The sequence below is a fragment of the Monodelphis domestica genome, chromosome 6 (assembly GCF_027887165.1).
Source record: "Monodelphis domestica isolate mMonDom1 chromosome 6, mMonDom1.pri, whole genome shotgun sequence".
In the NCBI taxonomy this organism is placed as follows: domain Eukaryota; kingdom Metazoa; phylum Chordata; class Mammalia; order Didelphimorphia; family Didelphidae; genus Monodelphis; species Monodelphis domestica.
The window spans coordinates 292,810,954-292,823,268 of NC_077232.1; the positions used below are offsets into that span (position 1 = coordinate 292,810,954).

A 12,315-nucleotide genomic window follows, 5' to 3' on the forward strand; every position below is an offset into this window, starting at 1 on the left:
ATTTCTTAGGCGGCGATTTCAAATCCTGATGATTTAAACGTTAGCAAATAATGTCTGAAAGTTGTGAACAATGAATTCCTCCCAGAAGTTTGAAGAGGCCAGACTGGAGCTGATGATTTGGATATGGGGACTATCCAGCAGGAGGCCCAGAGATTCTTAACTTGAGGTCTCATTTTTCTCCCCAAAGTTTGGTCTGGTTAATGTGGGAGATATTTTGTATCAAGTGCAGTTCATATTGGTCATGAGATGCATTTTATTCTAGGGATTAACTTGGCTATTTGAGTGCTGTCGTTTCACGTTTTTTTCCCAGCAGTTCATTTGTTTCCCATAGCAAGGTGTGTGTGAGTTCTGGAGTGAAGAAAGTTCCTTTTAGGATGGTCAACCACAGACCTGACCGGTCATTGAATTGTTGTAAATGACGAGAAATATTGGGGAAAGGCAGTGCTTTAAAGGGTAAGGAAACTGCACATTTGTAAACTGACCAACAAATTTCCTCTTTAGGAGCGGCTTTAGCCGTAGGCCAAACGGGTTGGAGGCAAGGCTAAGAGAAAGGCAAGTTTAGAGACAAAAGTAAACAAGTTAAAAAAAAGGAAAAAAAAAGAAAATTATAGAGGTACTCGGAGTTAAAGGTAATTTTTAAGCTTTTCTTAGTAATCCTAAATTTTGTGTCTGGAGGGAAAATGTTACTGATTTTAGATTTTGAAAAAGTAAAAGAATCATGAACTATAACCTGATTTTTGGAATTTTTAAGGTAAATTTCCAGAGTGCCACCATTACAATAGATAGGTTTTTGTTTTAAAAGACCAGCAAATACTGATCACTCATTTTCCTTTTTAAGTGGAGAGAACTAATGGTTTTGTGAGCATTATTTCTGATGATCATTGCACATGCCAATAGAGAAAGGAATTTCTCACCTGGGAAACTCTAAAATTTCTAGGAATGTTCTGTATTTTACCACCCCAGTTATGGAGTGTGGGTGAAGTGATTAAAACCTATTAAAGTTTTACCTCAAGGGGGCAGCTGGGTAGCTCAGTGGATTGAGAGCCAGTCCTAGAGATGGGAGGTCCTAGGTTCAAATCTGACCTCAGACACTTCCCAGCTGTGTGACCCTGGGCAAGTCACTTGACCCCCATTGCCTAGCCCTCACCATTCTTCTGCGTTGGGGTCAATATTGTGTATTGGAAGGTAAGGGCTTAAAAAAAAATTTTTTTTACCCCAAGATGTTTCTTAGGAGCCAAAAGCCTGGACAAGATTTTCCTGTAGCCTAGAATCTGAAGGATTCCTCAAGAATCATCTCTACGAGAAATCCAAAGGAGCCCCAAGATACTGGATCCGGATAAGTATTGTTTCTCATCATTTTCATTGATTTTAGGAATATTTCTGTAGCAGACATAAACTGGCCAATTTATTTCCCCTGAGAATTATATTTCTCCTGAGCAAAGTCCCTTTAAGTAGAGAACCTAGAAAGGACAGAGCTAGTCCCCAGATTTAGCTCAAGTGTGAAAATTTAAATAAGAGCATTTTACCGGGTTGAGAGCTCTGAAAGTAACATCTGTTCATTGGAGAAGTTGCAGCAAAGATTCCAGAGTGCTAGTTTGTCTCAAAGTGGTATCAGAAGTTAGGAAGAATGACGAAGCCTAGAAATGATTGTTAGTAATACAAGATAAATTTATTTTAAATCTGGAGCCTGGTTAGAGAATTGCCATCTAATAGTGAATTGTATGGGAAGATAATTGGGAAAAAGAAAAGCTATGGAGGAAATTGGTTACTGATACAGTCACAGGGGTGAATGGAAGAGCTAAGTTTCTGTCAAGGTGGCTGCTGATCATTGCTAATTTACGCATGGCATTAATATTCCAAATTACAGGAGCTTTTCTCCCTCATTTTAAGTCACTTCCCACTTTTCTCCCGTTAAAAATAAATTTTCTGTATGATGAAAGGAGCCTCAGGAAGGCAAGGCAGACTATGGAAATTGTGGAAACAGATAGAAATTTTTAGCCATTATGAATGAGTAAGCAAATCAAAGAGGTCCCTTTTCTTAAAAGGAAGAGTTTAGGTCATAAGGAAAACCTGGCAAAATATCAGTGCCAAAAAGGGGGGAGGCCTTGCACATAAATAGTAGATTCTAAACAGCATTTTTAATAAACAAGGTTCTGATAGAACACTGAATGGCTCCCCAGTACCAGTGAAGTTTATACATTTTTGAGCTCCAAGTCAGGAAACGGGGAGATAAGAAGAGAACCTTTGTGACAAGGAAAGCTAATCCATTCACCCATAGATTTAGGCAGAAGTTCAATGGTAAATGAGTCCTCATTGCCAATGAATAAATACCCAGGAAAATGAAATGTGTACCCAAAACTAATCTAAGGCTAGAACTCAGTCAAATCAGGAGAATTATTTTAACAAAAATTTTTATCTACAGACTTTACATTAGCTGACTCAGTTGCCACATTATTTTTTTCATACTAGGTAATAGTTAATAGAAGTAAAAAGCCTAAGCTATTTAAGCAGGGTTGTGGTTGCTAAGTAGTTAAAGGTGAATGAAAACAGTTGCAAAATCCCTAGCATCCCGGCCTCCCCAAAGGGGGGGGGGTGAGGTGTGTAGGAGGTTTTAAAATTAAGGAAAATTAGAAGCATTTTTATCTTGAAAATTTTTGGAGTTCATTCCAATAGTGAAACTTAAAATTTGACTTTAAAAATAGTTTTGAAGCTGAAGTTGCCATGCAATCATTCTAATGTGGCTTTGGATTTGGGGGTGATTGAATATTTCTTGGTGCTAGACAAAATATTTTAATTTTTGGCCACAAATGGGAAGTAGGGCCACGTCCAGATTTACAAAGTACTGAGTAACCTGTGATGTGGATTTATTTTGCTTTTATACTTCTCTAGTTTGTAGGTTTTTCCATTTTGGTAAAGTAAGGCAGTCTTTCTGATTATGCATGTAAATTACCTAATTTTATAATGGAGGAAAAGACATGGTTAAAATTAATGAGATGGGATGGCAGACTTAAGGTTAGCAGGGTGGACAATCTTTGTAGTGAGTGAGCATATAGGGAGTTGATCAAGTCCTGTTAAAGAATGTGTTTATGGATTTCTCTTCATTTTCTCTTGCAGCAGCAAGGAAGCTGTCGGGTACCAAAGGAGGAGCCTGCCAGAGGACAGAAGTCTGCGAGAGAGGAGGCTGAAGGCATCATCAGGACCCACCAGATGGGAAAGACTTAAGACTTTGGGAAATGGGGTAGCCAAAGGCAGACTGCCTGCCTTTCTGGCTCAAATGTCAAAGCATCGGAGGCATTGGGGAATGCCCCCAAATGCCAGTTCCCCAAACCAGTATCCCTGAGCTTTCCCACCATGAGGGATGGAGTCCAATCCGATATAGCATTACCCATTTGTCCATTTGTTTGGTCAGCGACGTTCGGTCTTGACCAAAAGGGGGAGGGGTGTCAACATGGAATCTAGGAATCCCAAACTTGTTACCTAGTGAGATCTGGTGAACCCCAATTTTCAGGACTATTTCCCTGTTCTCATGGGAATTTACCCTGAAGGGAATCCCAAGTTAGACCCTCTGGGGAATGACAATCCTGGTTGGGTGAGATAAGCATATGCTAAGGATCCTTTGTTCTAGGTGGTCTCCCCTATTGTATTAGACCCTTTCCCAAGAAGATCCACACCTGGGCAGGAACCATCCTTTAGTATCCATTGGAAGCAGCCCCTTCTCTTACACCCAACCTCTACCTAGGATTCCTTTCCCCAGCTTGATTGCATCCTGTCCCTGTAGTTAGAACACTCCCATTTTCCTTGTCGCTATAGTGATGTCCATCATCTTTCCCTGCCCCTGGACTCCCCAAATGGTATAGAGGTTCCCCACGTTCTTGTGTTCCTCGGAGTCCATCCTGAGTCGGTGGCACTCCCAGGGGTCAGTCTCGGGGAGCAGCTCTGTTGTCGTGGCCTATTAGCGCCGAACCCCTTTTCCCTTGATTAAAGAGTGATTTTGACTATTTAATAGTTCTGCGTTTTTTCTGGTTGACCCAATGGAGGTTCCACCGAGATCCGAAGTCCCGGCTGCTCAAGCCCTCCTGCTAAAGAGGACCCCGAGACTTGAGGTACCCCCACAACCCGTTTGGGGTTAGCAGAGGGCCAGGGAAGTGGCTCTCGGAGGTAGGACTCACATCTGGCGCTTGGGAGGGGCTCGCTCTTTAATTAGGGGGTTGTTGGTTGGGTGTCTGTGGGGTACACAGAGCGGCAGGGTCCATAGCCACCGGGCGCTACTGGACATGGGTAACAGCTTGTCTGTTGTCCCAAGGGAAGGTGGGGGCAGTCAGCAGCCCGAAGAACCACCTACAAGTGCAGCCGCAAGTCTCATGGTTTCTAAGTGTGGACCTGGATGCAGGTTAAGGTTTCCAAGGTAACATGTCTATGGACCAGACAGAAGATCCATTGCAGGGCTTCCAGTCAAGGAGGGGGTCAGTTAGAGGCAGAAGGGTTCAAAGAGACACCCTTCATTTTACAGATGAGGAGAGATGGAGCCCTCAGGAGAAGCCCCTGTCCAGAGTTACACAGGACTTCTGGCCCGAAAGACCCTGAGACCCTGGGCTAAAGGTGGAGATAGATAGCCTCTGGAATCCAGCATTCCCCGGGTTCTTCCTCCCAACTAGGAGGAAGCTGATGGGCAACCCCCCATCATAAAGAGATACCACTGTCTGCCCACAGAGTCCCCCCACCAGAGGGCCTCCTGAATCACTAAGGAGTTAGCACCCAGGGGCGGTGATGGAGGAACACTTTTGTAGGCTTTTTTTTCTCAGTCTGAAGCCCAGTTTCCTCATCTGTAAAGCAAGAATGGCAATGCAAGGTATAGCGCTCAACCCTCACAATCTGGGGTCTAGACAGCACCCACCCTGGGGAGTGGAGGCTCACAGATGCCAGAGGGTTTGCCTGGAGCTATACAGCCAGTGAAACTGCTAAGATTCTGCCTTGGTCCTCCTCAGCCTCTTGAGTTCTTGGGGCCTCTTTCCTTCCAGTCTCTGGAGCAGGTTGACATTCTATCTACAAAGCCCAGGAAAGCCCCTTTGGAATGGCCCTGGCTGCTTCATTAAGGACCAATTGGCTCAACCAGCCCTGTTCCCCTCCCCCTCTGCTCCCCATCTAGGCCTGCTCTTCTCCCTCAACTTAGCCCTGTTCTTGACCCCCACCTAGATCGACTCCTCTTCTACCCCACCTGCTCCCCAGCCCCCTTTCTCTCTGACCTGCACTCTCCCACTGGACCAGGGACCTAGGAGATGAGACTCCTTCCCACCACAGTCCAGGGCTCAGGCATTTCCTGGAGAAGTGGCTTTGGTCCTAGGTCCTGGCCCAGATGACTAGAGTCCCTGGGTGTTAAGAGGAACCTATTTGACCCACAAGTGGCTCGCTGATTCTAGACCCCAGATGATGATGTCCCAACCAGCCAGGGGTTTTCATCATCACCCCAGAACCCATGCACAAGACCCCTTCCTAGGTCATCTCTCCCCCCTGGCTAAGGTGGTCCCTTTACTTATAGAAAAGAGCCCCTCCAGGGCAGATCTGGTTTTTTTAATATCTTTGTATCCTCAAGTTCTATCCCTGCCCCACTCTCCAGAACAAAACTAGAATCAGCAGTTTTCAAGCAAGCCCAGAGAATTTCTTGGTAACCCAGAAGAGGGATGGGAATGGGAATGGTGAGTCCTTAGTCACTTTTTAAACAATGATGATTTTTATTGTCACTTGAAACACCCTTCCAGATTGGTCATGTTGGCAAGAGCAAACTCATACATAACCCAAACTCCAAAATAAAACCCTAAATACATGGATGTGAAAGACGACTCCAACAACTCTCTCAAGGCGGAGAGCGTTCCCCATCACAAGTCTTTCAGGATTGTTCCAGATCATTGCATTGCTGAGAGGAGCCAACTTTTCAGATCATCATCATCATCCTGTATTGCTGTTATTGTGAATAATGTTCTCCCATTTCTGCTTATTTCTCTCTGTTCATGTAGATCTTTCCAGCTTCTTCTGAAATCATCTTGCTCATCATTTCTTAGAGCACAAAAGGATTCGGTCACCAACATGTGCCATAATTGGTCCAGCTATTTCCCAATTGATGGACTCCATCACAAAAAGAGCTGCTAGAAATATTTTTGTCCAGAAGGGTTTTTCCCCCTTTTTATCTTTGGAAAACAGACTCAATGGTGGCATTACTGAATCAAAGGTTATTCATTGTTTTCTGGCCCTTTGGGCATAATTTCAAATTGCCCCAATTTTACCACATCCCCTCCAACATTTATCACTTTTTTACTGCCATACTGGTCCATCTGCTAGGTGGGAGGAGGTACCTCAGAATTATTTTAATTTGCATTTCTCTAACAAGAGGGATTTAGAACACTTTTTCATATAATTATTGATGACTGATTTCTTCACCTGAAAATTGCTTGTTCACATGCTTTGACCATTTGTTCATTGGAGAATGGCTTATGTTCTTGTAAATTTGACTTGGTTCTCAACAAATTTGATTAATTAGACCTTTATGAGAGAAATTTGTTATACATTTCCCCCCTTATTTGTTGTTTCCCTTCTCATCTTGGTTATATTGGTTTTGTTTGTACAAAAGCTTTTTAATTTAATATAACCAAAATTATTCACTTTACATCTTATAAACCCTCTATCTCTTGTTTGGTCATAAATTCTTCCCTTTTCCAAAAATCTAATTGGTAAACTATTCTATGTTCCCCTAATTTAGTTATGTATCATTCCTTATATTTAAATCAAATATCCTTTTGACCTTCCCTTGGTATGGGGCGTGAGATATTGGCCTATTGCTTGCCTCGGCTATCCTGTTTTCCAATTTTCCCAGCAGTTTTTATTGAAGAGTGAGTTCTTATCCCCAAAGCTGGGATCTCTGGGTTTCTGTATGCTGTGTCTCTGATCTGCTCCATTGATGCAGCCTTCTATTTCTTAGCCAGTACCAGATCGTTTTGATGATCACTGCCTGGTAGTATAGTTTGAGATCTGATCCTGTGAGGTATCCTTCCTTCACATTGTTCTTTCCCAAGTTCCCTTGATATTCTTGACCTTTTGTTCTCCCATATTAATTTTGTCATCATATTTTTCTAGTTCTATAAAATAATGATTTGGCACTTTGATTTGTATGGCGCTGAATAATTAATTTAGGTAGAATTGTATTAGCTCTGCCTACCCATGAGCAATTACTATTTTTTCAGTTGTTTAGATCTGACTTTATTTGCATGAAATGGTTTGTAACTGTGTTCCTCTAATTCCTGGTTTGTCTTGAGAAGGTTCCCATGTAGTTTATAATGTCTAAGGTTATTTAAATGGAATTTCTCTCTCTCTTGCTGCTGAGCTTTGTTAATACTATATAAACATGCCAATGATTTATGTGGATTTATCTTGTATCCTGCAATTCTGCTAAAGTTATTCATTATTTAGCAGTTTTTCAGTTGATTCTCTAAGACCATAGTTGTTTACAAAGGGGCCAGTAAGGGCTATTCCCAGGCTTCTGGGTCTCCAAAGGACTTCCTCCACTATGTGTAACATCTTACTTAGCCTGGCCAAAGCCTGGTGAATCAGGTGTCTTTGCTCTCATTTCATAAATGAGGAAACTGAGGTTCTGGGAGCCAGGGGTTCGTAGGCTTTCCATCTAACACGAAAACAAACCCTAGAGCTGGCCAGGGTCTGAGATCCTTCCGTGAGTCCCCATGGTCCCACAGCCGAGCTTTCCCTCCACCAGGCTCCACAGCACTCCCATTATTCCAAGCCCAAAGAGAAGAGCCCCCAAACCGCCAGCAGCACACACACACATAAACAAACCAACAACCTTTATTTCTGTTCCAGCTCAGAACAAGACAGACAGTGGCCTTGGAATCAGAGGAGGAGTGCTTTTGGGATGCATTCATTCCCCCCAAAGCAGGCAGCTTTGGTCACCTGAAACAGGAGGGGGCCCAGCGGCCCCCAAGAGACCCCCCACAGGGGCACTCAGAGGAGCCAGCAAGCCCCTGTCACTTACTGGGTCTGGAGGGAAAGGTGCAGGCGGCTGCTGGCCCAGGCTTTCTCTGGCCAGGAAATAGCTCCATCCTAAGGGACAGTTCTTAGAAGGAGCGCCTCTGAGCTTGGGGGGCCAAATGGGAGCTACTTCCAAGTGGGGATCCTCGCCATCCCCCAAGACAAGGTCCTCCGGGCCGCCGAGGCAGGGGCAGGAGGGGAATCCCTAGTGCCAGGGTCTGGGGGGGGGGCATGGTTTTCGGGGAAAGGGAGTCTAAGAAAGAAAAGGCCACCCTTCCCGGCCGGGGCAGGAGACTGCCCTGGAGGGCGGGGAGGCATCTTCACCCTTCTCAAAGGGAAACAAAAGTCCAAAAAGTCTGGGTGGAGAAATGCCGAAGAGACCCGGCCGGGGGCTCCTGGGAGATTCCCGAGAGCTCACATGATGTGGCAAGGTGTGAAGCCGCAGCCCCGGTCATGCTCAGCATCCCGGCGGTGCCTGAGCTCCTGGACGCTGAAGCGGCGGATCTCCCGCACCAGCTCCCCAAAGGCGCGCTCCACGCTGGGCCGGGTCTTGGCCGAGGTCTCCACAAAGGGCACCCTGAAGCTTCTGGCTGCCTCCTGGCCCAGCTCCCGGGTCACCAGGCAGTCGGCCTTGTCGGTCTTGTTGGCCACCAGGACCAGGGGAACGCGGTCGGTGTCTCTGATCCTGCGCAGCTGGTCCAAGAAGATGTTCACGTCTACAAAGGACTTGATGTCGTCCACGGCATAGACGCAGAGGAAGCCCTGCCCTCGCCGCATGAACTCCTGCCGGTGGGACTGGTACTCCTCGCTGCCGGTGGTGTCCACGATGTCCAGCTGGCAGGGCTCCCCGTCCACCACCAGCTGGGTGTGGTAGGAGTCTTCGATGGTGGGGTCGTAGTCGGGGACAAAGCAGTTCTTGACCAGCTGGATGGTCAGGGCACTCTTGCCCACTTTACAGCTGCCCATCACCACCAATTTGTACAGCATCGTACCTGGCACCTGGCTGGTCACCTGGCGGGGCAAGAATGGCCGAGGAAGGGCCTATGAGAGCAGGAGGGGCCCCGGGACCACCCTCACCTCCCGGGGCTGTCCAGAGGCCTCGGAGCTGAGCAGGGCAGGGCCAATTCTGGCCTCTACGGGGCAGCCCTTCAGATACTCTCGCTGAAGCGTTAAGGGGTCAGAACCAATTGTTATTCATGCAACAGCTTCATCCCCAGCTTGGGCAGCTCCAGGGAAGACAGCAAGGCGCCAGGGGGAGCAATCTCTGCCCTGGGGCATCCTGACCAAAGACACAGCCCCTTGCAGCTGTTCGGTGGGGGGCTTCCGGTCTACTCTAAGACAAGAGATCCCCAAACCTTGGCTGACCAGCCAGTTCTTGGGGAGACCTCACCCCTGGCCATCTTGGGCTGCCCTGGGGCCCGTGGATCCAGGCTTTGGGTTAGCCCTTGGCATCATTTCCGAGGGGAGGCCTCGAGGCTCGGCAATGGCCCTTTCTCCTAATCTCCAGAACTTCCCCAGCTGGAGGGCGGCCCCCAGGAAGCCCAGAGGCGACTCCTCCAGGCTCTCCTCCAAGTGGCCCCTCGCCACTCCCAGATGGGCCAACGGAAATAAGGCCATGGGTTCACGGACCCCCGGGCCACTTCCCTCGGAAGCGCACCACTCCCCCTACCTCTACTTACCCTTTCTGAACTGGGACTGGGCCAGAACGTTCCCCAGCAGCCCTTGGAAGGCACGGACACCGCTGCCCACCCCCCGCCCAACCCCGACGGTCTAGGAGCTCAGGGACAAGTGGGGTGCCAGGAGGGTGGGCTACCCCCTCCGGCCCCAGCCCGTGGACTTCGAGGGAACTAAACTCCGCCCCCGCGGCCCAGCCTCCCGTCAAGCCTGCCTCCTCACGTCGCTCCGCCCCAACTTCCAGGACTGCCCCGGGGCCACGTGGAGGGCAGGGTAGGTGGGGGCTGCTGCAGGTGGCCGCGGGGCTGGGGGGGAGGGGAATGGAACGTGGTGTATCGGTGCCCAGACATGGATGCCTAGAGGGAACGTCGTGTATCCGCTGGGGCTGGCGTCGGGGACGCTGCAACAATGTAGCCAGCAGTGTTGGCGGGAATGGGAGGAAGCAAAGTCTGGAGCCTGAGCCGCCTCGGAATTAGAGTCCCGCCGTGCTCATCCCCTGGTCCTAAGCGCTGGGCCTCCCCGGATGCGTGCATGGGCCGGTGCTCGTTGGCCCCAGACTGCCCACGTGGGAGGGTCTCCGGGCCTGGGTACCGGGCTGAGGGGAGGAGGCTGAAGGGTCACACAGGACCCCTCCGTATACAGCAGGCCGGAAATAGGGGCGGGGCGGAGCGCGGGGTTGGGGGCAAATCACTGCTGGGCGGGAGGAGCCGGTCTGCGCCCCCGGGCAGATGACAGCTGGAGAGACCTGGGGGTGTGGAGGCTGGGAGGGCTCGAGCGGAAGAACTGCCTCTGAAAGGGCGCCATGTCGGGAGGCACTCCCAAGTTATCGGGACTAGGCAGAGAACCCTGAAGAAAATCCATGCCAACACCCCAAATCTGCCCACAGACACGTTATCAGGGAGCTGCGGTCCTTATGGGTGGACCAGGCGCCTCGAGAATGCGGGGATTTCTGGGCCCTCCTCCATCCAGGGACACGGCCACTTGGGCCTGGAGTTCGACCGGCTCAGAGGAAGGCGGGGCTGAGACTGGGGACACAGAGAGGGTTCCAGACTGGCCCACCTCCCCCAGCCTCGTCCCAGGGAGTCCCAGGAGAGCGCAGAGGTGTCTGGGCCTGTGTCCGCTATAGAAAGGCCAGCATTGGGAGGGCTCTTCTTCCGGCGGGAGGGGAGAGGAAACCTAGGAGGGGGTGCCAACGAAGGCTTGGGTAATGGCTTGTTGTGGGAGGGGCATCTGGGCAGCATCCGTCAGGAGTGGAATAAGAAGGGCAGAGCCAAGCCGGAAATGAGAAGGCTGGGCAGGAAGGTGGGAAGGGCTGCAGCTCAGATGGCAGCACCTGGGCCACCAGGGGGTAGGAAAAGAACCAGAAGCACCTCAGAGCAAACAGCAGGCGTCTTCTGGGACGCTGGAGCATCAAGGCTCCGGAGCTCAGTGCCCGCTGCAGGGTGGTCAGTAGGCAAAAAGAAGCTTCCCTCAGAGATGGGGATGTGGGAGGGGCTCTGAGGATCTAGGCGCTCCGCCCCAGAGGACAGCCACCTTCAGAGCCCCCACCTTGCTCCAGGTTCTCCTGTGCCGCCATTGGAGCAGCACAGACGTCTCTTGTCTCATTTGGAAGGTGCTCAAAGGCCATGGCAGATATGAAGGGGGGAGATGGCACCGTAGGGGAGATGAAGGGCTTGGTGGTCAGCCAGCCATGGGGGAAATGAGCTGGCTCAGTGACCAACACTGAAGGGAAGAGTTTAAAAAACAACAAAAAAGCAACCAACCAGTAACAAAAGTAGTCAGCCCCACCAAGAAAGCAAGATTTCCACTTGCCGTTGGCTACATGCATGGTGGGAAGCCTTCCTGACAGGGAGACAAGTGGGCTTCCTGGTGCTGCATGGGTTTAGATGACTGCCATGGATTTCTCCCCTCATTCCTTCCCAGCAGAGGGGAAGAGAGGGCTGGTGTGGGGAGTCCCCTTCCTCCCACAATCCCCCCTTCCTTTCCTGAATGCTACACCATGTCCCAGCATCCTCCCTTTCTACAGCCCTGGCCTTCACTTCTGTGGATGCAGTGACTGGTATATGGGCCTGGCAGAGGGTCCACACTGGCCTCCAGACAAAGGCGGCATCACTTCGTATGCACGAGTGCCAGTATGGGGCACTAGGGCCAGTCCAGTGTCTGGCACAGTAGGGGGCTGAAATGCTGGAAGACAGACTAGGGGAGCCATTGGCAGCTCCTAGAGTGGCCAGAGCCATTTTTGCCATCTTAACGCACTGTCTTGGACATCACTAGAAATCACAAGGATGTATTTTTAGCTAACTTGGGTTAATGGGTACCTGGCTTTTTCACTTAGGTGGCTTTCCTGGTGCATTTCTTGCAGTTAGGACACATAGGAAGTCAGGATGGCGTCTGTCCTCACAGTGGTCACTACTACTTACCAGACTGGGCAGGAGAGGGCACCCAGGAGAGCTTTCCAGGCCCTTGACAACTGCCCATTCCCAGCTCTGGCCCTCAGATGTTTCCCTCCTCCCTCCAAAGTTGAGGCACCTTGGCACCTGTCATCCCTTTGGCCTGGGATTCGCTTTCTCCTCTCCGGCCGCATGCTTTCTATATAGAGCCCCAAACAAG

At 49.5% G+C, this 12,315-nt stretch overlaps 1 protein-coding gene across 1 annotated transcript; it reads right to left on the reverse strand.

Moving 5' to 3' along the window:
• Positions 1-7,866: 7,866 nt before the first annotated feature.
• On the reverse strand, positions 7,867-10,314 carry LOC100022523 (GTPase NRas-like). Its single transcript, XM_007495642.3, has 2 exons — positions 9,711-10,314; positions 7,867-9,042 (listed from the first exon to the last, which is right to left on the reverse strand). Exon 2 carries the CDS (start codon positions 9,016-9,018, stop codon positions 8,446-8,448), a length of 573 nt encoding a protein of 190 aa, XP_007495704.1. The 5' UTR covers positions 9,019-9,042; positions 9,711-10,314; the 3' UTR covers positions 7,867-8,445.
• Positions 10,315-12,315: the final 2,001 nt, after the last annotated feature.

What these genes read in the sequence shown, in the direction of transcription:
- LOC100022523 (XM_007495642.3), bottom strand. Translation starts at nt 9,018, where the DNA reads ATGCTGTACAAATTGGTGGTGATGGGCAGCTGTAAAGTGGGCAAGAGT.